Below are 27,948 nucleotides of genomic sequence, written 5' to 3'. Positions count from 1 at the left end.
AATGTTGTCAAACTCCCGGGAGACGGTCGTTCAACCGGTAATCGGAGGTCAGCAAAACCGGGAAGGAGCAGGGCTCTAGTTGTCTCTGTCACACCTCACTTGTCAGAGAAAATAAAATATGGCGAAAAATTCTACTGGCGATCGAAACTCGGGAGCTCTGTTTTAAAAACTGAAATTGTGTGCTAAAAAGTGATTGTTCGCGTGCAAAAAGTGTTGCAACCGCAAGGTGAATGCGCCTCGATTGCTGGACGCGTGAAGAAAAATGCAGAATGCCGAACAATCCGGAGTGAAAAACCGGGAGAAAATTGTCAAGTCAGTGATTCAGACATCGTCGAAATCGCAGCTGCACCAGCAGCCTTCATCGTCGTCGTTGTCTTCCTCCTCATCAACAACGTCGGAAGGAGAAGTAGCAGCAACATCAGCATCATTGGCAGCTTCCTCTTTCGCAGGAACAGGGGCTCCAAAGTCTTCGTCATCGACACCCTCGAATAAAGGCAGCAGCAAAGGTAGCATTGTCGGTAGTGGTAGTACCGCCACTACTACCGCTGCCGCTGGTTCGACGTCGTCACCATTGAGTACAGGAAAGCTCGATGGTGATGATGTGGGGACGGTCGTAAAAGCATCAAAGCAGGCCTCGACTGCACCAGCAGGTGCTGGCCAGCGTGAGCAAACACCGCTACCTCCGGCCGCCGGAGAATCGGTAGGATACGCCGGGGCGAATGCTGATCCGGGCGCTGCTTCGGGTGCAACAACCGCATCCGGGTCCTCTGCTTCGGGTTCGGACGACGCAGGAGTGGCTGGAAAAAATCGATCCCAAGCGATCACCACCACCAGCGTAATTTGTAAAAACAATTCTAAAAATAATGATAAAACAATGTCGTCGACAAAGAGTTCCACAACCGCAACTAAGCCGCCTCCACCACCCGCCGTGCCACCGACTGCCACCGCATCTACCGCCCACGGAGATGGCGCGTGTGCCGGAGGCAGGAACAATAACAACAGTATCGGTAGTGCCGGAGGGGGAGGCGGTGGTGCAAGTGCAAAGTGCACCGAGGGTGGAGGAACCGGAAGCGCCACCACTGCGCCGAAGTCGGCGAGTGGACTCGGGCAGCCCGCCGGCGCCTCTACGGTTGGTCCCGCTAGCATCAACAAGCCGCCGTCTAGTAATAACAAACTTCCCAGCACCAATTCGTCCCCGGTCAAATCGGATACGGAGACCTTTTCCGAGTTCCAGCCCCGCGTGTCGGACTCTTCGGAATCGGACGAAGAGTCTGTATCGGAGGTAATTCATAGCTTTTCTTTTCAGATACATCTTTCCTCTTTAACGCCAAAATGGATGGTATGCTTAAAAATATTGTCGAGAAGTTGTTTAACAGGGGAAACACTACTATAATTCGACGACACTAATTTTCCCATTATAAATAATTTCTTTATTCAAGTTATGTGGTTAAATTTCACTTCATGTGGTTACATCAATTTCTCTTAATGATGTATTTCTTAAAAATAGTTATTTCATTTTCAATTCAAATAATTAATTGTGGTCAGTTCCAGTACGAAATGATTTGTTGTATACACTGTATGCAACAATTAATATCTTGAATATGAAACGACATGCCTAGTATTCAATTGCCTTCGTAAGCAATTAGTCAGTGTCTCGGATGCGCATTTTATCTGGAACGAGGTTTTCCGACATCTAAAACGCAACCACTATTGTTGTTTAACCCTTATTTGCATGGTGAGGGAAGTTTCAATCATAATATCTAGTCAACAAAAAAAGGTACTCAAAACCCTTGTACTGTAAATTTGTTGTTGCTAGAAACATTTTAAGCGACTATTGCGTATAACAAAACGCAGTTGTCAAAAAATAGAAAACATCACTGTCAATTACCAGGCATTAATTACAGAGCATTAATTACATCACCCTGATTTATTTTAAAAAAATAGCAAAAATCATGCAAAGAAGGGTTAAGACTAAACATAGCGACATAAGACTAAAACATAGCGAGCAATCGAGGATTAAATGTTTGAATTAATTCACACGAAGGTCCATTCATTTCGGGTGGCCGTAATCTTTTTGTGCGTATGTTGCAAGGTGTAGTTATCTTATCAGCAGAGACGCATCGTGTTACGCTCACAATTGGGCTTGTCGTGTATTTTAAACGAACGATAGTTAGTATTCTTGATCATTTTTGTAACATATATTGAGTGACTCTATAGGTGGCTTTTAAATGAATACAAGTTTCTGTTCAGGGATATACCGCACTATCATAAATGTGCAATCTGAACTATAAATGTAGGAATGTGCAGCGCATGGCTTTGCGAGGCTCATGGTCACCCGAAGAAATAGGGTGAAGGCATAAAAAACAGATGAAGCAATACTTGCATACAGCATCCTTTCCATCAGCTTGCGTATGCATTTATGAGGAAGAGCATTGTCTTTTGTTTAACGTGTTTATTGCGCCACAGAAAAATAACCCTCCAGGCCCTTGTTTCGAGAGAAAGGTTGAAGTTAAGCGTGTAGTTATTCAAAACTTTTTCCGACTCCCTACTGATTCGTTAGGGAATTACTTAGCAGGATTCTAAACTTCTTCTTTTGAAATGTCACAGCTTTCAGTGTAGCCATTGATGAATGGAAACTTTGCTGTGCCATTTAGCATGAAATTGGTTATGAAACTTTATCCCGCAAATTTCTTTGCTAAAGAAGCCTCAAAAACTAATTATTTAAAAAAATCGTTTGATGAAGTGTTCTTCTAAGGTGCTATGAATTGCGACTCGTAACAATGTATACCAAGAACGAAACCCTACTCTTACGTAGGCACCAACCCACGGTAGAAGTAGTCTAAAAAGAAAAGTTTTAATCATGGCAACGCAATAAGCGAAGAAGTTCATTTAAACGAGCTAAGAAAGTGAACATAATCTATAACATTTAGAAATGTTTTGATGAAAAGTTCCAAAGATGTAATTTCAATAGCTTGGATTAAAGTTACTTCAGTTTTTGTTAATATTTGCCTATGTTAGTCAAGTTTGTAGCCAAACCCTGCCTGCTCACTTATAATTCGCAAAAGAAACTATTCATACAAAAATTGCACTGGATGCTGGCTGTAACAATGCGAAAGGGTTAATGTTAAAACTCGAAAAACAGCTATCAATTATCTTAACAATCGACAGGGATTTTGCAATTCTTTAAGAAAATTTTCCACCATGGATCCATGTTGCACTTGAGCGATTTTTCCAAGACAAAATTGGTAGTTTTCTAGCAACGGCAGTTGCACCAGCATATCCAGTGTACTTCGTTCTGTCATCCGGGGAGGCGCAGTGTTTGGAGCATAAAATGCTGACTGTTTTAGTTGTTCGGACCCCACCGGTATGCTGAAGATGGGGAAAAGCAGCAAGAAAATGATCAGCACTCGAGAACGGCTCACCATGGAGTAGCCATGCAATTGTGCTGCCGCCGAGAGCCGCGTTTGGAAAGCGAACCGTACGACGAACGAGAATCGCAGATCTCCGCTGCGGCAGTGTGTTGAACAGTGTGCGTGCGTGTGACGGGCACAAGGGAGGTGTACCAACACAGATACACTACGGGCACCGTGTAGAGCAGCAGCAGCAGCAGCAGCAGCAGAGTGTGTCACGGCAGCGAAAAGGAACAGTCGCGAACGACTGCCGTTCCACGAATAGGTTGCGGTTAACTAGTAAAAAAGCAGTGTGCTAGCCCGAAAATTAGTTGGCAGCAAGTGCGGGCGCTGGTGTGTCTATGCTTATATGGTGTGGTACGTGGTCGGTGCGACTACGGAAGATGGTTGCAATAGCAATGCCATGTGTGAAGAAAGCCTGATGTCCATGAGCAGTGAAGAAGCGATGAGGCGGCTGCAAGAAGAATGTGCCCTGGCCGATGAAGAAGGGGGGCATCAGGAGCAGCAGCAAAGCGGCGACCGTAGTCGTGCAGTGGAAGTAAGAATGCGTGTAAGTGCCAGCATCATTTTGCCTATGGCGAGGTGTTGAAAAATGTGAAAATAAATGTAGGAAAGTCGAGTAAAAGCGGCTCGAATGTGAAATAGGTAATTGCAAGAAGCATGTGGATTATGTGTGTAAAGGCTGCCCGAGATAGGGAGGAGTTGTCAAATCGAAAAAAGGTTCAACGTGCACCAATACTGCGACATGACCGTCGGGCACACTGGAGTGAGCTGAAGTGTGGTGTTAGTGATTTCATAGAGTGGATTTTTTGCCTGGTGTGTTTCCAATGCTACTTCGATCAACTGAACCGTGAATTCATTTTTTCGGAAGGATTGGGAATTTGTCGGAACGAGAACGTGTGTACCAGTATCGTGGACTGAAGAAGGATTCCTGTCCAGTTGAGTCTACGATCGGATAGTTGTATGAAGACAATGCAGTGAAACAGCGAGGGAGAGGAGTTACGTGATCCTTAGATTTTTCCCCCGGCCCAGCAAGCGGTATTGTCGAAGGCGAAAGGAAGTACCCTGCATAAAGCAGTCATGACATGACATTACTCCTCTCTAGTCCTCTGCACCACACGGTCTGGTGTGTTCCATCAAAGACGTGCCTTCAAGGCATGATCGCACAACTACACCGACCAACAGTCCTCGGCGGTGTGGGAAGAGCGACCAACATTACTATTCTTCCGTCAGTGGTGAACGGAATGGAAGAGAAAACGTGAAAGTGCTTCCAGATTTTTTATACGCATCGTTTGAAGCGATGTGTTGTGTAAAGCTGAATCAAATTTTAGAATTTAAATCTAAAGATTCAAACCTCTAAAGAGCTATGCGTTAAAGAATAATGTATGCTGAAAAGATTGATTGATTTCTAATGATTCAAAACTTTGGGCAAAGCCAACAGAATCCATCATCCCGTCGAAATTAAAACTTCTGTAGGGCTTTAGCAATGTCAAAGAGAAGCAATTCGTTATTCGAATCACTGATCCTTCCCTTTCCCAAAAGATTTATTATGAAGCACAACAGCTCGTTTCAGGATAACTAAAATGCGTCGATTTTTAGTCAGGACGATGAAACTGATTGGAGATGCAAATTGCGAATCGATTCTTAGTTGCATTCAGTTTGTTTGGCATGGTTGATTGGAAAAAGTACATGCCTGAACTTCGGATAATGAAATAGTGAACAAAACTGCATCTACCAGATCCCGTTGAAAAGGTTAGTCTTGCAATCGAAAGCTAATTGGTAAAATGGGTAACGAAAATGCACCGTAGTGTACGTTTCACATTCCGCAAAGTCATTCGTGATGCGGCATGTGCATGTATAGGTACACCAACACTACCTCCATCCAATAAGCCGCTTGTACCAACGGCAAATCCGCAACCATGTGCGCGTGTATGTGTTGGTGAATGCCAGCATGTCGACCAAGGTGCACGTATAACGAGGTGTATTACTATCGCTTTTCGCGTTCGCCATTTTCATGGGCATAATGTCAGTTTACTAGTTTACTATTTCGCATGCGAGTACGTACGGTGCAGGAATTATCATATTTTTGTGGAATATTGCTACTACAGATGTGTTCAGTTGCGAATAGTTCAAATTACGGTACCTGAATGAGACTACCTTGACGTTTGCTGCTGCTGCATATCAGGACGACGTTCCTCCAAGGCAGCATACTTTTCGTCGTCATCTCTTCTCACGCAATCGTATGCGGCAGCGGGATTTTCAACAAAACTGTCTGCCCTTCTTCATTTGTCGTATGGATCGATTTCTCCAGTTACTTTATGCAATGAAGTTTTGAAGGTGAAATGTGGATACCAGAGACAAAAGGATTCCTCTGTGGATGGTATCTAAATCCGCTCAATGTATACCTTTTTTGGAGCCTTTGACAAATGAAGTTTTTATTGACTGGGTAACTGTGATTGTTGAGTGCAACTCGTATAGCACGGATTGAAAATGATGTCATAGAAACAATCAATGTTTAAATTTTCACTATTCCCACATAGCACAACGTTTACGAACCGAGGAAATGATCTTTCGAAGCATTTGTGCTACAACTAAGTTTCTTATTGAACATGAAAGTAAAGGAAGTGCAGACGTAGATTGAATCAAGTTATACGGACTGAATGGAAATGATCCATTATAGAAAGGTCCCTTCGTACGGTTTATGGATTTTGCAGATGTTTATGTTTCCCCGTTATAAAGTGTGAACGATTGTTTTTAGCAGCACTAAAGGCAGAAAGTATGACGATGATTAGTTTCCCAAACCCCACATGGTCCCCCCTTCAGCAATCTAACCTTTTCCCACATTGAAACTGACAGTCCCGGTGCAGATGACGTTTTGTCGGTACAAATACCATCCAATAGATGGCTCCATTGTGCGGAGCAATTGTGAACTACACGCTAAAAAATATCGGATGCAGCACCATCTCTCGAACGCCTGGTAACGGAGATGGATGACCGTCGGCCCCGGAAACACATGGTGCAGCCCTCCAAGGGTCCGCTCGTGGCATCCGGTGCGCTTGATGGATAATCACATGTGCGCGCTATCGATGGAACTAGGGGCTAGCGCGTAGCCTCCGATATCTCTGCCCTCGCCCACCGGCAACCTTAGGCCATGTGTCTTGCTCGTGTTGTTCAAAGTTGGACACTTAGTTGATAGATAGCACGCCTCTGCAGGGCGTTGACGGTGTGTTGAGCCCGTTTGTCTGTGATTGTGTGTGTAATTTATGTAATTTATTTATCCTGACCGTATCAGTGTGCTATCAAGTTGTTGTGCTTATCATTTATTGGTTTGTCTTAAAGCATAAAAAAGAGTCATTGAACTAGGAATATTATGGTTGTAGACAAGTACAAAATTAATCCACGAATGACGCAGGGAAAGGATTGATTTGTTTTGTAATGCTCAATTTAGGTATACATTTCTATCTAGATCTCAAATTCTCCTTTTCCGCTTCCACACAAGTGCATGTTATCGATAATTTTCAAATGTCTTTAGAACGAGTCCGTTTTATCGTGGATTAGGCGCTCGGATAACGTTTGTGTACCTTGTTTATTTACCAGTTTTTTTTTCAGAGTCAGGATACTCTATGTTTGAGAAGTCGATCGTCAGTGCTAATTATAGCTGGTTGAAGAAATTAATCGTAGTCTGGAAGAAAAGTTTATCACACGACTTTAAAGAACGTTAGAACGTTGTCATTGCCGTGACTGTAAAGAGAATATAATGCATATAACAGAAACCACTTTGGATTATGAATGGCTATCGTCTTTGTGTGCAACACAACACTTCCCGTCCAAACGAACGGAGAACATTTGCAATTATGATTAAAACCCGCTGAACTGCGGACAGGACGGTTGACGGCTGGATATTGGTTCCGTTCACCTGAGCGTCTCAACATCGGTGTTACAGGGGTTTTTTGTTTGCTTGAGTTTTAACTTAACTCAGTCCCAATGGTAGTTATTTCATTGGGTAAATATGGTATGCGGGTAATCGGGTGTCCCATCGGGTAAATATAAATCGGATGATCGCGATCAGCGCCTTTCGATTAAGTATAATCGGCTTTTATCCCCACCAATTAATTTATCAATTTTTCGATTCATTGTAGATGATGGAACAACCAAATGGGCAGAGTCCAAGTCTCACTCTTAAAGCAATATAAACAACTGCCAGCTAGAAGTAGTTTTTCATTGAGTTTGCGAAAACGATCTAAGAACCGATGGATGACCACCAGCCTCCATAGAAAAGAAATTTACTAAACGCGCTCCTGAAGCGTGGATAAAGTACGAAGAAGTATTAGGCATGCATTATTATCTTTTGTGGAAGTAGATTTTTAGCATTTACGATCGACTAAGTTTATCGATGGATGCATCTCTTGCGCTATCCGTCAGAGGCAAGAAGGAGGGAGCCATTGCAGAGTAGAACATGACAAACCCGGAACAAAGTTCACCTAGCGCGAAGATCTCTTCCCGTCTACAAGTGATTACTATTTCGAGTGGTTTCTCTAGGTTTAAATTTAGAGCAACAAACCTGTCAAGCAGGGACGCTAAAAGTCGCAAAAACAGTCCCCAGACTTTCCCGCTTCCTCCATGATTTGGGCAATTCCACTACCCCCGAATCCTGCCTGTTCCCAGAATTTGAACGAATGAAACATATTGCATAATTTAAGCATCAGCTAGCAGCGGTTCGTTGAATTTGGTCGACCCTCAAGACCGAAGCAACTTCATCAGATATACAAACCTGTAAAGGGCATATACTAAACTGATGTCGTCCTTGATCGTAATGAATATTTAACACTTTCCCTACACTTTGATATGCCATCTCTTGATTGTCCGAGACACATTTCCTCTCTCGTCACGTGCGCTTGAGTTGAGGTTGATGCTTTCAATACCTAATGGTTAGTTGTTCTTCAAGTTGATTTTTTGACATAATAATGCACGAACAGATCTTGTGCTGCTAGTCGGTCACTTTTCATTTATTGATCCTTTTTCATTTCTTTTTGTTGCATTTTCTTCCACTTCTCCTTCCGTTTCATCTTGTAGATTTTGCTGGCTTGCCTATGTCTAAGGCCAGATCTGCTGGTAAGTGTTGTTAGTGAAAACATTGTCCGTTCGCGGGCCTCGTTTGTCTGTATATGTTTTTGCATATTTGAGCGTGATGTGAAATCAGTTGTTTTTGCTACTTTAACTGTATTGTGCTTGTGTGATTTTTTTTTGCTTGACTTCTTGCAGCTTCTAGTTCAAGAACATGTTTCAAATCCGCCCCTTCATGGTAAAATCCTTCTATATTTAGCCGAATGGTAAACATTACCAATCTTTTTTGGCGTTTGGAATGTTGTTTTAAAGTAATAAAACTGTGTTCCCGTAAACAACCACCCGTTTATGCTTTACTAACAAAAAAAACTTTAACTCTTGCTAAAGGGCATTTCGTCCTGTTATCATCTGAATGAGTAAATTATGCTTTTATCCACTTTAGTAGCTATGGATGGTTGTACCGAATTAATATCCCCACTTCTTTTCAAATCATGCACGTGGTTCAAATATAACCGATGAACACAGCCAGCCGATCTTGTGCCTTCAGATGTTTGGACCAGTATATCTTTAGCAAAGCAAGCAAAATCTTCTCTTTATTTTATACTCTACAAGGGGAGGTCGAAGAATCTGCAATGGATACAAAGATCCATCCACTAACTTTCCTTGAAGTATTGAGTCTCGTTAACAAAATATCGAAAAATAAATATTATACATTCTTAGTTCTGATTTCAATTCTAGACATTTGCTTGGTAAATGCATATGGTCAAAAATATATGTGTACATGTGTACATGTAGATGAATGTAGCGGGCACGATCAGTGGGAAACAAATCGCGTATAAAGGACTACTTTTTAGTTTTTCCCCTCTGCGGAATCATCACTAAATTCCTTGATTTTCCCTTCAACTATGTCTTTCCAAAGAGAACTCTAAGTGCAATTCTAGTCACTGAAAAGAGGCAATAAAATAGTTTGTCATAGTGCAATGCAGAGTGGCTTGTCAAACTGCTCCAGGCAATTTTCTTTTGTTGCTTGCTCCTACAAACATGTTGCTTAAACACAACTTGTATTAGAGTTAATAAAATTTCTATAAGACAAATATTCTGGATACGTGTGTTCCATCGGAGACTGGTTTTATGATATTTGTTTTACAGGTCGATGAGATGACTAACTACAAAGTGTGGTATGTGCGAAAAATAGATCGATTCCTACTATCCTCCGGCCAGAGTAAAGACGCCGCTGAAAGATTATCAGATCACAGTGGATCACATCAACCACTTAACCTCTGGATAGAGAAATTGTAATTGGTTGAAACAAATGAAACAATAAAAGAGTCCCCAATAGCATCCGCAATCAATCGGATGCCGGGGCAGTTGTGAAAATCGCTTAATATCGACAATTGCGAGTTTCAAACCAACCAAACCCATTATTTGAATTATGAACTTTTCATCAAAAATAGGAAACATAGTTATAGTTTTTTTTAGTATTACCACCCCATAAACTATTGAAAGTAATGGTTATATGCTTAGTTGCGTATTCCTTGATAAGTTTTGAATCATTTCGACTGTTGTGATAATTTACTTAATAATAATATACTTTTGATCTGTACAATTCACTGATATATGCTTACTTGTGCGGCGTCGATAGATAGAATGATACACTGATTGATCAACATACAATACATCACAAACTGAATTTGTATAACTGCGTAACCAAGTCTTACCATTCGAGGATACACTTTGTGTGATAGCTTTCGTTAATAAGGAACTAGATGATCCGTCACTAAGGTCGTACACGTCGTACGTGATCACTGAATGTTCAAAAAGTTTAAAAATATAGTGAAACACTGCATCAACTTTGTTATTCAAATTTTCAAACATTTTTCATGTTCAACATTGTGCGTCGCATACCATTTGACCGCAGCTTTCTACCATCGGGCCTTTTCATATGCTACATATGGGGGGCCTAAGCTTTGCGAGTTCTTTGTTTGCCATAACCTTGTAAAGGAACCTACCGTTCACAGTTCTATTTGTATTTTGTTTAATCACGCACAATTTTGCTTTTTCTGTCACAGGTCGAATCTATTACCGAAGATCACCAAATGGAGGAGATGCATGAGGCGGAGTGCTCGGACAGCTGCGAGAATGACGTCGACATGGATGAGTCGGACAGTTGCGACAACGATGCCGACGACAATGATGATTCCGAGGGTATGTTGTTACTTCATCTATCCACAAAACATTCGGAGTTAAACGTTAACGTCGTTCGTTGAATATGTGTGTGTGTGTGTGCTTACTCTCCACAGAAGACGATGAAGATGACGAAGATATGGTTCATAGTACGGTGCCCGGCAAATTTCTCCTAGAGAATGACGACGATACCGACCATGAGCGAGGTAAGCGGATTAAAATTGGGATAGTTGTCGTAGAGCAAACAGTCGCTTTCGATCACAAGATATGGTGCTAATGGTAATGTTTGCAACTCTGCATCCACCCAAACAGATGAGGCAGCGCATGCTTTGACGCGAATGAAATCCAGTGACGGCAGTCCGAGGGACAAGAAGTGAGTTGCTAATAAGTTTACATTGTTGCCCATTTGAAGCGAACCCGTTTGCTCAACTATTTCCTTCTCATATTTCAGTTTGCTATCACGCTCGCTGATTGCGGCCTGCACCGACAACGATGTGAACACCGTCCGGAAGCTGCTAGTCGAGGGCAACTCGCTGAACGAAGCAACAGAGGAAGGCGATTCGCTGCTATCGTTGGCGTGTTCCGCCGGCTACTATGAGCTAGCTCAGGTATATCCGGTTGAGAATGGAGCGCGAGAAGTAAAGCAGGAGCTACAATCATTATTCCTTACATACTGCAGGTACTGCTGGCGATGTCGGCTCAGGTGGACGACCGTGGCCAGAAGAATGACTGTACGCCGCTAATGGAGGCAGCGTCGGCCGGCCATGTCGATATCATCGGGCTACTGTTCAAGCACGGTGCTGACGTAAACGCACAGTCCTCCACCGGGAACACACCGCTCATGTACGCCTGTGCCGGTGGGCACGAGAAAGCGGTGCAGATGCTGCTAGATTTCGGCGCCAACGTAGAGGATCACAACGAAAACGGTCATACGCCCTTGATGGAAGCCGCATCGGCTGGTCATGTTGGAGTGGCGAAGGTACTGTAGATATCACTCTCCTTCTATTCAAAACCATCCTTTGACATCTTCCACATGATTAAACCCGAGAACGGAACTCGAAGTGGTGTACAAAAAGAAACATGTCTTCTGACTACATTCCGTTTTCGTTGGAATCCCAGTCCGGTGTGCCAATTTGGACGATTTTATTGAGTCCACCCATCTGTGTATCATTCATAGAGGAAAAGGATTCTAATACCGTTCAAATAGGCATCAATCCCCGGACTCAATTCCTCCGGAATCATAACGAACGTTGTAGGAACGACTTGCCCCCACGGTCGAGTAATGATTTTTATTTGATCTTATCTGATGGCTTCTAAATTGATAAACGTAACTTTGTATCCCTCTCTTGAAGTGCGAGTTCAATGTATAACTTGGTTCTATGATGTTATTTTTATGTTTTCTCTCGTAGATTCTCCTGGAGCATGGCGCCGGCATCAATACGCACTCGAACGAGTTCAAGGAGAGCGCACTGACGCTCGCCTGCTACAAGGGCCACCTCGATATGGTGCGATACCTGCTGGAGGCCGGCGCGGACCAGGAGCATAAGACGGACGAGATGCATACGGCGCTGATGGAGGCGTCGATGGATGGGCACGTGGAAGTCGCCCGCCTCCTGCTCGACTCCGGAGCGCAGGTCAACATGCCGACCGATTCGTTCGAGTCTCCGCTCACGCTTGCAGCTTGCGGTGGCCACGTCGATCTGGCCATGCTGCTGCTTGACCGGGGCGCCAACATCGAGGAGGTCAACGACGAGGGTTACACTCCGCTCATGGAAGCGGCACGGGAAGGTCATGAGGAAATGGTGGTATTATTGCTACAACAGAGTAAGTATAGATAAAAATGGCGGGACACTTCCAACTTCCTTTTTTATCAACCGTCATTATTAACCGTGTTGACAACATTTCAGATGCGCAGATAAATGCTCAAACTGAAGAAACTCAGGAGACTGCCCTAACGCTAGCGTGCTGCGGAGGTTTCGTCGAGGTTGCCAACTATCTCATCAAACACGGTGCCGACATCGAGCTGGGCGCCTCGACGCCGCTGATGGAAGCTGCCCAGGAGGGTCACATCGATCTGGTTCGTTTTCTGCTAAAGGCGGGCGCCAATGTGCACGCCCAGACGCAGACTGGCGATACGGCGTTGACGTACGCGTGCGAGAACGGCCACACGGAGGTAGCGGACCATCTGCTGTACTATGGAGCCGAGCTGGAGCACGAATCGGAGGGCGGCCGGACACCGCTGATGAAGGCGTGCCGAGCCGGCCACTGGTGCATCGTGAAGTTCCTGATCGAGAAGGGTGCGGACGTGAATCGTCACACGACGAACAACGACCATACGCCGCTCTCGCTTGCCTGCACCGGTGGCCATCAGAACGTGGTCGAGCTATTGCTTAAGAATGGTGCCGATCCGTTCCACAAGCTGAAGGACAACAGCACCATGCTGATCGAGGCTGCCAAGGGCGGCCACATCGGGGTGGTGCAGCTGTTGCTTGATTTTCCCCACTCGCTGATGAGCGCTACCGCTGCCCAGCAGCAGAACAACGTGCTCAACAATGGGCAACAACAGCAAGTCCAGCAGCAACAGCAGCAGCAGGTCCAGCAGCAACTGCAGCAACATCAGCAGCAGCAGCAGCAACAGGTCCAGCAACTGATTATTTCCCAAAACCAGCACCACCAACAGCAGCAGCAGCAACAGCAACAGCAGCAGCAGCATCACCATCATCATGCCCAGCAGCAAACACTGCAGCACCAGCAACAGCAAATGCTGGCCGGCCCACCCGGTTTGCGCGAGGTTCCGGAGGCGATCCGTGTCAGCAATAAGCAAATTTTCCAACTGCCAACCAAGGAGGTGCTTGAGCAACAACAGCAGCAGCAGCATGCCCAAGTGTCTCCCCTATCACAACAATCGCTCGACCATCTTCAGCAGCAGCAGCAGCAGCAACTACATCAACACCAGCAGCTGCTTGCCAACAGTCATCAGCTGCTGAACAAGGCGAGCATGCTGCTGGACCGGACCGGCAACGAGTCATCGATCCTGACGCAGCACCTCCTCGAAATTCAACCCTCGCTCGAGCCGTCGCTGAAGGAAACCTTCTTGGAGGGCTTGGCGATGGGTTTGGCTTCGCGGGCCGCCGCACGCCACATCAATCCCGGAGCGAAAGGAACGACCTCAACCACGCCACCCATCCAGGAGCAGCAGCAGCAGCAGCAGCAACACGAACAGGCTGCCGTCGCCCAACAACAACTCACCCAATATCTCCACCAGTTGTCGCAGCAACAGCAGCAGCAGCAACAACAACAGCACGCCCAGCAGCAGCAGCAGGCGATCATTCTGCATGGCAGCAATGTGGTTACCCATCCGCAGCAACATTTACAGCCGCAGCAGCAACAGCTGGTAGCTACTGCGGTGGGAGTGGGAAATGCGGTTCCTGGCGCCGTTGCTGGGAACAAGCAGCAGCGAAGTTTGCTGCGCAAGCAGCAACAGCAGCAGCAGCAGCAGCAGCTACCAACCACACAACTGCCTTCGCCGTTTGAGGCAAACCTCACCAGCTCGGAAGTGCAGCAGGTGCGCAGTGAACCCATTGGCGAGGACAATGCCGGTGGCTCGGCGAGTACACCTCAGTTGCGAGAGCAGCAGCTGCTGCAGTCCCGTGCGAGCAACGTGGCGATGCGTTCCGACTACGAGCAGTACCAGAAGCAGATGCGTGAAATGTATCAGAAGGTGTGTTTTAAAACGACTATTCCATGAGGCGTAGGTATTTATATTCTTTCTTTTTTTTTGTCGTTGATATAGAAGGCAAACATTCAATTCATCTGCGATGCGAATGGACCACCATCAACACTATTACCACCACCAACGGGGACGACGTATCTCGATATAAATGCACCTTTATCAGGTAGGAAAAACAAAAACTATTTAAATAGTAAACAATATCGATTCGACATCATTCATAACCGATTACTTATATGCTGCACTCGCTTCTTTAGTCGGAAAATTCTCGGACAGCACTGCGGCCGTCGGCAACAACAGTGCACTCCTGTTTGCCTCACCATTGCCAACCAGCAATTTGCCTCAGTCGCAACAGCTCGCCATGGTCGCGAATGCTGCGAATGCCGGAGGCGGCGGCACCAACACCACCGCTGGGAGCGGAGGAATGGTTACCATTGGTAGTGGTGGTGGTGGCGGTGGTGGAGGGACGCCATTGACCGCGCCCTCGGAAGTGTCACAGAGTACCGCCATCAGCGATCGTCCGAAGGTGAAGCCAGTCTCGAAGAAGGATGCCAAGAACAATCGCAAAACGGCGGCAGCTGCGGCGGCGGCGGCAGCAGCAGCAGTGGCTACCGCCTCGGCGACTGTTCAACAGCAGCAGCAGCAACAACCGCTGTGGCCACCGGCGACGAACAATGCGCCCAGTGGTGTTGGTGCGAGTGGCATACTGCAGCAAAAACCAATGGTGTCAATTTATAACAACTTGGTAAGTACGATGCTTTTTTTTCCTTTACCAAAAATGCTGAAGGATAGTCAATAAAAAAAAACTTAAAAGTAGCTCATGGATTCGAAACATCTTTAAAAACGGCGAAAGTTTGAGAGAAGATGAATTTAATCTATTCCATTTCTTCTTCATCCCATCCCCACAACAGGGTGTCATGATTCAGAGCTCCGAGCCGAACGTTCATATGCTTCAGCAGTCGATGTCGAATCTGAACCTGCAATCGCAACCGTCTTCGGTACTGTCGGGAAGCAAGGCTTCCAACGATAAGATCCAGTCCGGAGCGGACGCAACCGTTGACTGCAGCAGCAGCAGCAAAACCGACACCAGCGACGAGAGCACGACAAAGTCGGCAGCCACCACGCTCTCGTCGTCGGCGTCTTCGCCCGGCGGTAGCAACACCAATGTTCCTACGTCGGTCATTACGTCAACGAAGCGAATCGGTGCCGCCGTTTCTGATGCTGACCCGGAAGCCCGACAGCTGTTGGCATCCGACGGAAAAGATGAACCTGCCGTTGGTCCTGTGCCAGCCGGCGGGCCTACTGTGGAAGCGGGTGCCGCCCCTGTTGTTGTTGGGGATGGTGTTAACGATTGTGCCAGCAGTAGCAGCAGCAGCAGTGGCAGTGGCAGCGCCGGCAGCAGTGCGGCAAGCAGCAACGGAAGTAGCGGCGCGGCCAGTAGCAACGACTCTACCGCCAGCACGACCACCACCGGTAGTAGCGGGGGTGAAGGGGATGGTGGTAGTACGACCAGCAGTGGTAGTGTCAGTGCGGGCAGCAGTAGCAGCAGCAGCAGTAGCAGCAGTAGCAGTGCCAGCAGCGATGGTAGCACGACGGGAAGTTGCCACAATAACAGCACTGCCGGCGCTGCCGGTACGGGCGATGCGGACCCGGAAGGGGAAGGCGAAGCTGAGGTGGAAGGGGTCGACGGTGTGGAGGAAGAGGAGCATGATGTTATCGGCGGAGGTGGCGAGCTGGTATCGGCCAGCGAGCAAGACAACCAGTTCAATCTGTTTGCGCTGGTCGACCGGAAGATGATGCGCAAGATTGCGCAACGTTTGCTCGGCGATCCACCGAAATCACCGTCGGAAACGCCACCGCTCAGCTGCCCGGCGGGCTCGAGCATGGAGCTTCCCTCATCACCACCATCGTCGTCATCGATGAATGCTGGTAAAGTATTAGCCCGGATAAAATTAACCTATCAAACGCTATGGATGTAATATTGTTTAACACGTTTGCTGTTTTCTTCAGAACTAGAATACCCGGAACTGTCGCGTATACTGTGCAGCTTCAGTCGACCAGATCTACTGCCACCGACATCGGAGTTCGTGCAAGTGCACCAGCACGTTTCGAACATCATCCAGCATAAGGGTGGAAGCAATGTAAGTAATGTTCCTAATTACAGATGTAGTCTTAAAGAATGAAACATACAGCTGTTTAATTGGAATTGTCCGCAACAATAGTGACAGTGATGATCCCTCCAATCGATTCTAACTCCGTTTTCTTGCTGGTGTTAACTTAATTTATGCAGCTATTAGACTAGACTAGACTATGTTTATAACTAATCTTCTCCGTGGTTATACTGATGCTCCCCAAATTCTTGATCAATTATCTATTTTTGTTCCACGGCTTTCTTTAAGACAGCGTCTGTTTATGCATATAATAATCCAATCTTACGCATTAGTAGACAATTCAACACTGACTATCGTGTCATATATTTTGCCCTACTTTTTGTCAAAAAAATAATGTTATGCGCTCGATTTAAAATCGTTAAAGGTTCCAAACCATTTGTATCATCATTCAGTCAACAATGTCCCATGTACTAATCAACAAATAAACAAATACCCTCTAATCGTTTTGCAGCCAATCAAGCTTGGAGATGGTTCCGATGGCCACCAGTATGTTGAGGAAGGTGACGAGCATATGCCCATGTTCAACATCGAGGAGGCGGAGGTGGACGGTATCACCGATTGTGTCGGTGGTATGTACCCTTCGCTGGACGGAACGCTCGAACCATTCCACGCGGAGGACGGTTCGGTCACGCAACCGCACGGTGGTCGCGAAATGTACGGCTACGAGTGGGTCGAGTGCATCGATGAAGTGTTGCAAGCACTGCACAACTGCAGTGATATTCCGGTTGCGTTACAGGTAAGAGTACCGGCAGTAAACTGGGACTGCTTTCGAAATCCGATCTGGAACCGATAGCTTCAATGTGGGTTTTTTTATGTAGGAAATGGCGGCGAATCTCAGCTGCCATGATATGGACGCGTACGCTAACCTCGTCGGAATGAACTCGTTCTGCAAGACACGCTGGGCCGGAAACCAGAACCAGCTGACATCCGGTACGTCGTCGCCTGTCGAAGAAGATGGCACCATGTCTCTGGGCGATGAGCAGTGCGCTTTTCGCCAGGGACAGGCGGCCGCCAGCCAGCTACTGACGTTCGATCCACAGCAACCATTGTCGTTGGATCAGCTGCAGTTGCTTAGTCAGCTACAGGTAAGTCGGTCGAGGTTTGGTGAAGCTGCCATGTGTGGAGGAGGGGGTAGATGATGATTTGATGTTCGTCTTTTCTGCTGTTTTTTTATTTTCTGAAGGCATCCGCTTCCGGCTCCGTTCTGCATCATCCGGCTAGTGGTGGCAGTGGCGCCGATGGATCAGGGCAGCAGCCTAAGCTCGTCTTCAATGTCGATGCCGATAAAGCCTCGCAAGTGCATTTGCTATTTCAACTGCCTACCGTACAGTCGCAGCAGCAGCAGCAGTCCCAACAAGACCAGCAGCAGCAGCAGCACGATCCCAGTATGATGGTCAATCAGTCGCAGCAGCAGTTGCAACAAACGCAACAGCAGCAGCAGCAGTTACAACTTTCGCAGCAAGTGAACGTCGCTCAGCAGCAACAGCAGTGCAATGTGACGATGCAGTCGCACGCCGCGGCCGCTGCAGCCGCTGCGGCCCTGCAGCACGCCCAGTTGCAGCAGCAGTTCCACGCGCAAAACATGGTCGCTCATTCGGGAGCGGTGAGTCTCCAGCAGCAACAGCATCAGCAGCGTCAGCAACAACAGCACCAGTTGCAGCATCTGCAGTCTCAGGCCCAGGGACAGCAGCAGCAGCAACAACAGCACTGTCTGCAGCACGCCCAAATGCAGGTTGCGACACAAACGGCCCAGCAGCAGCAAACCGCCGGTGGTGTTCCGGTGCAGATGAGGGAAGAAGATATACCGCAACTGATTCCCCGTCAGTTCGCGCAGATGATGGATGCTGCTACCCAACAGCAGCAACAGCAACAGCAGCTGGTTCCAGTGGCACCTATTCCTATTGGTGGTGGTGGTGGTGGTGGTGGTAAGATGGTTGGTGGAGTCACCGGTGGTGCCGGGAAGAAGGGCGAGAAAAATCGCAAAGAGAAGAACCGCGTTACCGTACCGGCCGTGCGCCAAGCGCCGGCAGGGCAGCAGAGTGGTGGCGTTGGTGCTGGCCCCGTCCAAAACTATCAGTTCGATGCGAACGGAAGACAGACGGTGGGTGGTGCACTCGTGGACGTACCTCCTCCCGGCGGTGCCGTCCATATGACCTCGTTCCCGGGTGCCGGAGGCAATGTGATGGCGCCTGTAGGAGCCGGCGCTGCGCCCGCACCGGAGCGCACGATTGACGTAGATTCTGAGACGGACTCGAACCATGACACCGCTCTGACGCTCGCCTGTGCCGGCGGCCACGAGGACATGGTGGAGCTACTGATCAATCGGGGCGCCAACATCGAGCACAAGGATAAGAAGGGCTTCACGCCGCTCATCCTGGCAGCGACGGCAGGCCACGAGAAGGTGGTCGACACGCTGCTGCGCAATGGCGCCGACATTGAGGCACAGTCGGAGCGCACCAAGGACACCCCGCTGTCGTTGGCGTGTTCCGGTGGTCGCTACGAGGTGGTAGAGCTGCTGCTCAGCATGAACGCCAACAAGGAACACCGAAACGTGTCGGACTACACGCCCCTTAGTCTGGCGGCGAGCGGCGGTTACGTGAACATCATCAAGCTGCTGCTAACGAAGAACGCGGAAATTAACTCGCGCACCGGCAGCAAGCTCGGCATCTCGCCGCTCATGCTGGCCGCCATGAACGGGCATGTGGCGGCAGTGAAGCTGCTGCTCGACATGGGCTCCGACATAAATGCGCAGATCGAGACGAATCGCAACACGGCGCTGACGCTCGCCTGCTTCCAGGGTCGGCACGAGGTCGTCAGTCTGCTGCTCGACCGCAAGGCCAACGTGGAGCATCGGGCAAAGACCGGCCTGACGCCGCTGATGGAGGCCGCCTCGGGCGGCTACATCGACGTAGGGCGCGTGCTGCTGGACAAGGGTGCGGACGTGAACGCCGCCCCGGTGCCGTCCTCGCGCGACACCGCCTTAACGATCGCCGCCGACAAGGGTCACCTGAAGTTCGTCGAGCTGTTGCTTTCGCGGGGCGCCGCTGTGGAGGTTAAGAATAAAAAGGGCAACTCACCGCTCTGGCTGGCGGCCAACGGAGGCCACCTGGGGGTGGTAGAGCTGCTGTGCAGCGCCGGCGGTGACATCGACTCGCAGGACAACCGCAAGGTGTCCTGCCTGATGGCGGCCTTCCGCAAAGGCCACACCAAGGTGGTCAAGTGGATGGTCGGGCACGTGACGCAGTTCCCCTCGGACCAGGAGATGACGCGCTACATCAATACGATTAGCGAGCAGGAGCTACTGGAGAAGTGTCATGACTGCGTGAAGATCATACGGGTGGCGAAGGATCAGCAGGCGACGAAGGCGAACATCAACGCGTCGATCCTGCTGAAGGAGCTCGATCTGGAGCGGACCCGCGAGGAAAGCAGGAAGGCGGCCGCAGCCAAGCGGCGGGAGCGTAAGAAGCGCCGCAAGGCGGAGAAACGCGAGCAGCAGCGCAAGCTCAACTCGGCCGACGGAGGTGAAGGCAACAACGACGACGACGATGACGACGCGGACGATGACAAGGATGAGGAGGAAGACAACGATAGCGAGCACGACGAGGACGAGCTGCTGTTGACGGCGGCCATGACGAACGCCGCTGCCACTGGCAACAAGAGCAACACCCGTGCCGGTACCAACGCCGGCACTGCGGCCAATGCGACGGCCACCTCTCACAACAAGCAACAGCAGCCACAGAACAACCTTCGCGAGAAGGAGAAGGAAAAGGAAAAGGATGCTAGTAAGGGAAAGGAGAAGGAAAAAGGTGGCAAGGATGGGAAGGAATCGAACCAGCCGACAACGGCGGCCGCCACTGCTTCGTCCTCTTCCTCCTCCTCCCAGAGCAACCAGCGTGTGCAGCAAGGCAACAATGGTGGTGGGCAGCAGCTGTACAACTATCGTCCGATTTCGATCCCGTACCAGATTCAGGAGGAGGGAGACTCCGGCATCGACGCCAACAGTCTCGGCTCGTGTTCCAGCTCGGACGTGAAGGTGCCGGCAGCGTCGCCGGCAAACAACCCGCTTGAGCAGAAAAAGAACAACAAGAAGCGCAAGCAGCAACAACAACAGCAGCAGCAGCAAGCGCAAACGGCGCGTGGTGCTATCGCGTCCACTAACGCTGCTGGTGCGGCTAGGGCAGCCAATGCGAAGGCAACGGCCGCCGCAGCCTCCTCCGGTGGCAAAACAAGTGCTGGCCAGGCGCCAATCAATAACGGCCACCAGCAGTCCTCTACTGCCACGACCGGCAACCGTCAATCGAAGAGCCCGGAGAGTAGTGCCTCGACGTCGAACAACAGCAATAGTGCTGGTGCTGTAGTGCAGGATAAAAACTCGAAAGAAAAGCAAGGCCGACGTCAGCAACAGCAGGAACAACAGCAGGTTTCCTCGTACAGCCGGGAGAAGCGTGAAAAGACAGTCGAAAAGGAGAACGTTGCCCCACGCGGCGATGACCATCGAACGTCCTCGACATCGTCAGGTGCGAAGGGTGGCGGTGGTGGCGGTCCGGATAAAAAATCGTCTTCGGCGGGTGATCATGCTGCCCACCACAACCATCACAACCATCACCATCACCATCAGGGTGGTGGCGTGGCCGGTAGTAACAACCTATCCTCCGGGGCAATGATGCATCAGCAACAGCATCAAAATGCATCGGCGGCCGGCGGCAATCGTAAGTCGATTATCGTGTTCGGTTCGAATCGACACGCTGCGACGCTGGATCACGATGACGGCGGAGGAGGAAACTACTACAACGCGGGTTCGGGTTCGGGTGGTGGAGCTAAGAAAACGCACGGCAATAAGACGTTCTACAACACGAACGACGAACACCATCACGGCGGTAAGGGAGGAGGAGGAGGAGGCTCTTCGGCAAGCCCGATGAAGCAACAACAGCAGCAGCAGTCGAACATGGGCTCACATCAGCACCAAGGAGGAAGTGGTACGCTGTCGTCGAGCTCGGGTGGTGGTATGGGAGCGAAGCGTGAGGAAGGATGGAAGGAGGTTATCCGCAAGAGCTCCGTCCAGCAGGGCGGTGGTGGTGGCGGCGGCGGCGGTGGTGGAGGTGGCCAATCGTCATCCTCCTCCTCGCCGATGGAGTGTCGCAAGGTGCAGGTACCGATGCATGCCATATCGCGCGTCATCGGTCGCGCCGGAAGCAACATCAACGCAATCCGGGCAGCCACCGGGGCCCACATCGAGGTGGAGAAGCAGGGCAAGAGCCTGGGCGATCGGGCGATCACGATAAAAGGCTCGCAGGAGGCGACCAAGCAGGCATATTCGCTGATCGTTACGTTGATCAAAGATCCGGACGTGGACATTTTGCTGATGCTGCCGAAGCACAACACAGGAGCGGCCTCCTCTTCTGCCGCGCAGAAAGCGAACTCCTCTTCGTCGTCGACGTCGTCTTCTTCGTCGGTGGCCGCCGTTTCATCCAGTGCGTCCTCTTCCACCGCGAACCAGCAGCAACCTCCGCCACCCATTATCCCGGCAGCGATCGTACCAACGAATGGTGCGGCACCGACCATGTCGGCGGTCGTGGCCTCGGGTGGTGTAGCCGCAGCTGCAGCTGCCGCCGCCGCAGCCGCTGCTGCAGCCGCTGCCGCCGCCAACAACAACAACAACTCCTCTTCAGGAGTTGTCAAGGGCGCCAAGAATGCCGCCTTTATGGTATCGTCCTCGTCGTCAAACAGCGCTGGAACCAAACCGTCGGCGGTTGGCACTGGTAGCATAGCTAGCATTGTCGCCTCCGGCGGTGGCCCTCTGTCTGCAGCAGGCGGGTCCGCCAATAATGCCAACAACACCGTCCCCAGCGGTGGTGGTGGACAGTCCAAGGCGGCAGCATCATCGTCGTCTGCGGCCGGTTCCGTACCGTTGAACGGTGGTCGCACAACGACCACCAAAAACCTGTTCCTATCGTCGACTTCGTCGACCCATCAGCAACCGCAGTCCCAGTCTCGTGTGGCCAACTCCATCAACAACAGTGGAGCAACAACAACGGCGGCTCCTGTCAACAGCACCACCATCGGCACCGTGCCATATAACAACGCGGTCTCTGGAGGGCCCAACATGATGGCGGGACAAGGAAAGGAATCGTCGAAACGACAGACGTCCTCCGCATCCGCTTCGGGCTCCTCGAGTGCCAAGGGTGGTGGCGTCGGTGTTCCATCTGCGTTCGGCGGCATGCAGTCGTCGATGAAGAAGAACGTTCCTGCCAGCAACAATAGCAACAAGTCCGCTGTACCACAGGGCGGTGGTACGAACATCGCAGGAAGTAACGTTCAACCGGCAAAAGCGGCCACAGCTGCAGGAGGAACGTTCGCCAAGTTGGTCGCCACGGATGGTGGTGTACCGCCTGCACCACCGAACACAGGCACCGTTATTGTGAATAGTAACCAAAAGAAGGTCCCGGGTTCGAATGTCGCTGGACAGCAGCAACAACAACAACAACAACAACCGGGAGCTCCAGGCAATCGCTCGCCAATGCAAATGCAGCAATCGCCAGCAAAGGGAGGAGCAGGCACTGGAGTGCCACCGGCACCGTTCGGCAATACCAACAGCAACGCCGTTGTTGGTGCGTCTTCTGCGCCAGGTCAAATGAATTCCTCAAACCAACAACAGCAGCAGCAGCAGCAGCAACAGCACTTGCAGCAACAGTCGAAGATATCATCATTTATTCCTCCGATCGCGACAAGCGGTCCGCCCGGTCCCACGATTGCCGAGGCGTCCAACGCCATTCCGCCGATCAGTGTACCAATGACGGCCAATCCACTGGCAGCTCCAGGCTCCGGGCGCTCGATCACACCGATCGGCCAGCAGCCAGTCATCATGTCGTCCTCGTCGGCATCGTCGACCATTTCCTCCTCGTCGGTATCATCCACCTCGGTGACCGGTCCGATCGGTAGCCGCAGTGTTACCACTCCGTCGCCTCTGCTTCAATCGCAACAGCAGCATCAGCAACAGGGTTCGTCGCCCCCCATGAACGCCGCCGCTATCGGTACGAAGATCCAACCGATCGGTGGCGGTCAGCAGCAGCAGCAACATCAAGCGCCTTCACAGCAGCAACAGCAGCAGCACCTTCAATCGATGCCGCCTCCATCGCAGAACGAGTACTCGCTCTTTAACGATCCGTTCAGCAACAGTCAGTGGGGCAGCGGTGGTGGTGCAGCCGGTGGCGGTGTCACAGCCCCAGGATCAGGCGTCGGTGGTGTGGTGGTGGATGTTGGCAAACCGCCTCTGTACGGTGGGCATCATCATCATCATCACCAGCATCACCATCATCCGCATCACCAGCATCAGCAGCATCCGAGCGGACCGCCACATCATTCCCAGCACCAGCAGGGGCACGTTGTTGGCGGTGGAAGCGGATCGTTGCCGCCATTCATGGAGAACCCACCTACATTGCAGGTTAGTTTTAGCTGTTACCATACTCTGAAAAAAAAATGGAATGGGCTAAACTCTTTTCTAACAGACAAAACTGTGTCGGTCACAATATTTCTTTAAATTTATATCTACGAGAAGAGACGAATGACCAATAAGATCAAAGTCTCTAAAATTAAGAAAATAATCTACGAGTTTCCAGGGATACTATGCACCACTTAAGAAGAACTGATGAATTTTCAATGACATTTGCTAGTGATTGTTGATTTTATCAATTAGTGGCAACGTTCGACGTAACGGTCTTTTTATTTAGTAATATTAAAATGTATGTTACGTTATCATAAACTTGGATTCGTCGTCAATCGATTTACGTTTTACTTGCTACCATTCAGGTTGATGCGTCGAAGGCTCCCGGGTACCGTGGAAATGCCATATCGTCTCCGGTCAGCTCGAAGGCATCAAGCAACACCACGACGCCTCCGTCGTCGAGTATGTCCTCGCATCAGCACCAGCAGCAACAGCAGCATCACCAACAACCACCACACCAGGTGCTGCAACAGCAACAGCAACAGCAGCACCATCAGCAACAACAGCAGTCCCACGGTCCCCATCCATCGATGCTCCACCATCAGTCCCAGCAGCATTCGCTCACGAGTCAGCAGTCGTTGGGACTCGGGCACATGCTCAGTAGTGGCAGTACTACCTCCCCCATGGCAACCACCACGGTGTCCCAATCGGGGGCTGGCATGAACAACATGGTCGGTGGACACTCGGTGGTATCGTCGTCGGGTGGCAGTGTACCATCGGTATCGTCGGTGACGTCGGGTGGTCAACAGCAGCAACAGCAACAGCAGCAGCAACCACCGTACCCTTCGCCCAACGATGCCGCCAACGTGGTGATGAAATCGAACCCGCCTCCCTCAATGATGGGCGTCGGCAACAGTGGCAACAGTGGCATGATGCGCCCCATGATGAATCTTTCCTCGCAAATGCGTGGTCCTCCGACGGGCGGTGGATCGCACGGTGGCAATGGGCCTCACGACTACCTCGGTGGTGGTCGTGATCACTCAGGACTTGGGCCGCAGCAGCAGCAGCAGCAACCGGTCGGAAGCTCTCGGCCGCCCCCGTTGATGTTCGATACAGTCGTCAACCTCGGTGGTGGTGGTGGTCCACCCGATTCACTCCAGTCCTACCAGTCGCACCTCGGTTTGGGAGGTAATGCGGGGCTGGCGCCCATTTCGCGCCTCAACCCAAAGGCATCGGCCTTTTCCGGTGGTCCGTCGTCGGGTCAGCAGCAACACCATCCAGGTGTAGGCAAGATGAACCAGTCCAATAGCCAGCACCAGCAGCCGCCCTCATACGGTGGTAATGGTGGCGGGGCAGGTATGTTCCACCCACCACCGCCCATCGGGTTGGGTGGAGGCAAGTATTCGTCCATGTCGTCGTACAGCCTTGCGCCCGGTCGGCCAAATAACAGCCAGCAGCAGCATGGTGGTGGAGGAGGACCACCGCCACCGGGAAGCGTCATGCATCGAGGCGGCGGACCGGGCGGTGTGTCGGGTGGTGGCAGTGGCGGCGGAAACAATTGGTTCGCTTCCGAGCTGAGCCACCTACAGCGTGAGAATTTGATGGGCATGGACAACGGTCTAGCGATGGCTCTCAGTGGCGCATCGCCTACCATTTCTCCCAACAATAACACGCAGCCTACGGCCAACGGAGGCGTCGCCGGGGGTGGTGGTCTTTCCCAGCAGCAGCAACAGTCGGCGATGGAAGATGCTCGGAAACTACCGCGCGCCATTGGCACGGAACGGGCCTGGAAGTTCGCCGGGAACGGCAATGTGGGCATAGGTATTGGCGGTGCTGGAGGAGGTTCTGGCGGAGGAGTAGGAGGCAGTGGAGGTAACGGAGGTGGCAGCATGTACAACGCCGGCCTTATTGCGTACGTCGGGGGGTTGGATGGGCCCGATCTGATGAACGGTGGAGCACCGCCAGCTGCACTGGCAGCAGCGGCTGCGGCGGCTGCGTCCGGCAACCAACCGTGGATCATGGACAAGAGTCAGCTCATGGGCGGAGGTTCGCAACAACAACAGCAGCAGCAGCAACAGCACCAACAACAGCAGCAGCAGCAACAAATGCCCTGGCTGAATCCAGGTCCACTTCCGACTTCGATGGGTCGACAGTACATGGATGACATTCACCTACCGGACCATTTCCAGGTTAGTACTAATGGATTTTTCATAAACAAGTTTTATAAAACTCTAAAATAAATTTAGTGGATATTAAATGCAATCTGGTTTCTTAAAATTTTCTTTAGTTTATTAAAAAGATGAAAGCGCATTCGGAATCGTTTGAGTTTAACAATGGTTATAAATAAACGATTCTCAATTTCCATTGATCTGGGTGCGTAACGATCATTTGTTCTGATTTTAACGATTCCAACAGCTGGCAGATTTTCCGATTCCAACTAATATTTTACAAAACTACGATTGTTTAACAATTTCGTCGAAATTTTTCAAGAGATTATTAGAATTCAATCATTACTTGCCAGAGAAACCAAGAGGAACTTATAATTTCGATTCTATTTATCCCTTTCATTGCTGTGAGTGCGTACTACAAAGTATAGACGGTTATCTTTTCGCCATTTTAATGTGTTTTGCACTTCTCCCCAATTTCCCAAAATCTAGCAACTACAAATGGATTACCATGGCAACATCGGTGGTGTTGGTGCGAATGGTCCGAACCAACCGAACATGAATTTCATGCAGTATCCGTTCACACCATCGAACGACATGGTGGGCTCGGCTGAATTGCGCCCGCCGTGGGAACACGAAAAACATGTAAGTTATTGCAAAGAGCACAACAGAAAACAAATCATCATCCAGTACGCAAATACAATCATCATTAACTAATCCCATTTTTTCCTCGTCCTTTTTTGTTCTCAATTTTTTAAGGGTTGGTCACAAAAGTGGACTGGCCACTAAAAGGAAAGGAGTAGTCACTAGTCGTCGCCCCACAGCACGGCAGGTGGGATTCGGTTTCCCCGCCCAGCGTCACAGGACACACAGGTGAAAAGGTATTGTGATACCAGGACACAGGAGACGATGAAAAAAACGGTGGTGTGACACATTGAGAGAAAAGGGGGCCGGCTCTTTAGCTTGCAATCAGATCAATCTGCTATCTATTTCATGTAGAGAAAAACCCGCAACCATAAGTTTGTCTAGCGATTTAAGTGTAGAAAGCCTTGGGCACTACTTCAGCTACTTCCCAGTGTTTGAGCGTTCATCGCTAAGGAACGATCAGAGGCGTCTATGTTTTGTGATTCCCCCCTTGTTTGTTGGAGGGAACGATGGATAGTGACGTATCCGATAAAAGGCTACCGCGTAAATAGCAATTGCATGATAACGTGAGAATCGTTTTCGCTCAATTTCGCTCGCTTCGCTATTGAATACTTATACAGAATAAAAAAACCACAATGGTCACATTAACAACTACTTCGCTCACTTTGGCTAAAGCCGTTCCAATCCATGCTCTAGTGCCTCGTTTGTGCTGTCCTAATTATCATGAGGCTGAAAAAGCTCATACGTACATGGTTTTCTATCAAGAGCACAATGTTCTCTCTGTTGGTTTTTTTTTGGTACACTTTTGCTATTATCCTTTCAAGAGAAACTCGCTTGGGCAGCTTTTCCGCTTACAACTGTTTTGTTGAACCTTTTCAACCATCTTTCGAACTGAGAACGACTCCGAGATGTTCCACGGACGATCAGCTGCTGCATAAAATGTTGCAACCGATGGAAGGCAAACAGGTCCGAAACATGTCTGAGAGATTACTCATAGGATGATAAAAAAAACCAGGAAAAAGAAAAATGTCAGCATAAAAACCACACTATACCAAGAAAGAGAAGACCTTATTACTACTATAACAACTACTAGAACGTACTACCCACTACTACCATTTAAAGAAATCTACTCTTGAAA

General features: G+C 49.6%; 1 protein-coding gene across 1 annotated transcript; it reads left to right on the top strand.

Moving 5' to 3' along the window:
• Nucleotides 1-133: 133 nt before the first annotated feature.
• LOC131259982 (ankyrin repeat and KH domain-containing protein mask) lies at nt 134-27,506 on the top strand. The gene is made up of 19 exons (XM_058261601.1): nt 134-1,282; nt 8,484-8,522; nt 10,544-10,679; nt 10,775-10,864; nt 10,971-11,031; nt 11,110-11,266; nt 11,338-11,637; nt 12,068-12,482; nt 12,566-14,379; nt 14,452-14,525; nt 14,689-15,133; nt 15,300-16,317; nt 16,399-16,529; nt 17,011-17,301; nt 17,378-17,644; nt 17,743-24,000; nt 24,366-26,189; nt 26,658-26,810; nt 26,925-27,506. The coding sequence occupies exons 1-19, from the start codon at nt 263-265 to the stop codon at nt 26,952-26,954; spliced, it is 14,523 nt and encodes a 4,840-aa protein (XP_058117584.1). The 5' UTR covers nt 134-262; the 3' UTR covers nt 26,955-27,506.
• The last annotated feature ends 442 nt before the right edge of the window (nt 27,507-27,948 follow it).

The sequence above is a fragment of the Anopheles coustani genome, chromosome 3 (assembly GCF_943734705.1).
Source record: "Anopheles coustani chromosome 3, idAnoCousDA_361_x.2, whole genome shotgun sequence".
Lineage (NCBI taxonomy): Eukaryota > Metazoa > Arthropoda > Insecta > Diptera > Culicidae > Anopheles > Anopheles coustani.
Note: the sequence above shows the minus strand (reverse complement) of the source record. Positions and strands in the feature narration are given on the sequence as shown.

Bases quoted from the DNA above. Each gene is read 5' to 3' on its own strand.
- LOC131259982 (XM_058261601.1), top strand. From the start codon at position 263: ATGCAGAATGCCGAACAATCCGGAGTGAAAAACCGGGAGAAAATTGTC. The intron at 14,380-14,451 runs GTGTGTTTTAAA...TCGTTGATATAG, and splicing joins TGCGTGAAATGTATCAGAAG to AAGGCAAACATTCAATTCAT. The intron at 14,526-14,688 runs GTATCTCGATAT...CGGCAACAACAG, and splicing joins CCACCACCAACGGGGACGAC to TGCACTCCTGTTTGCCTCAC.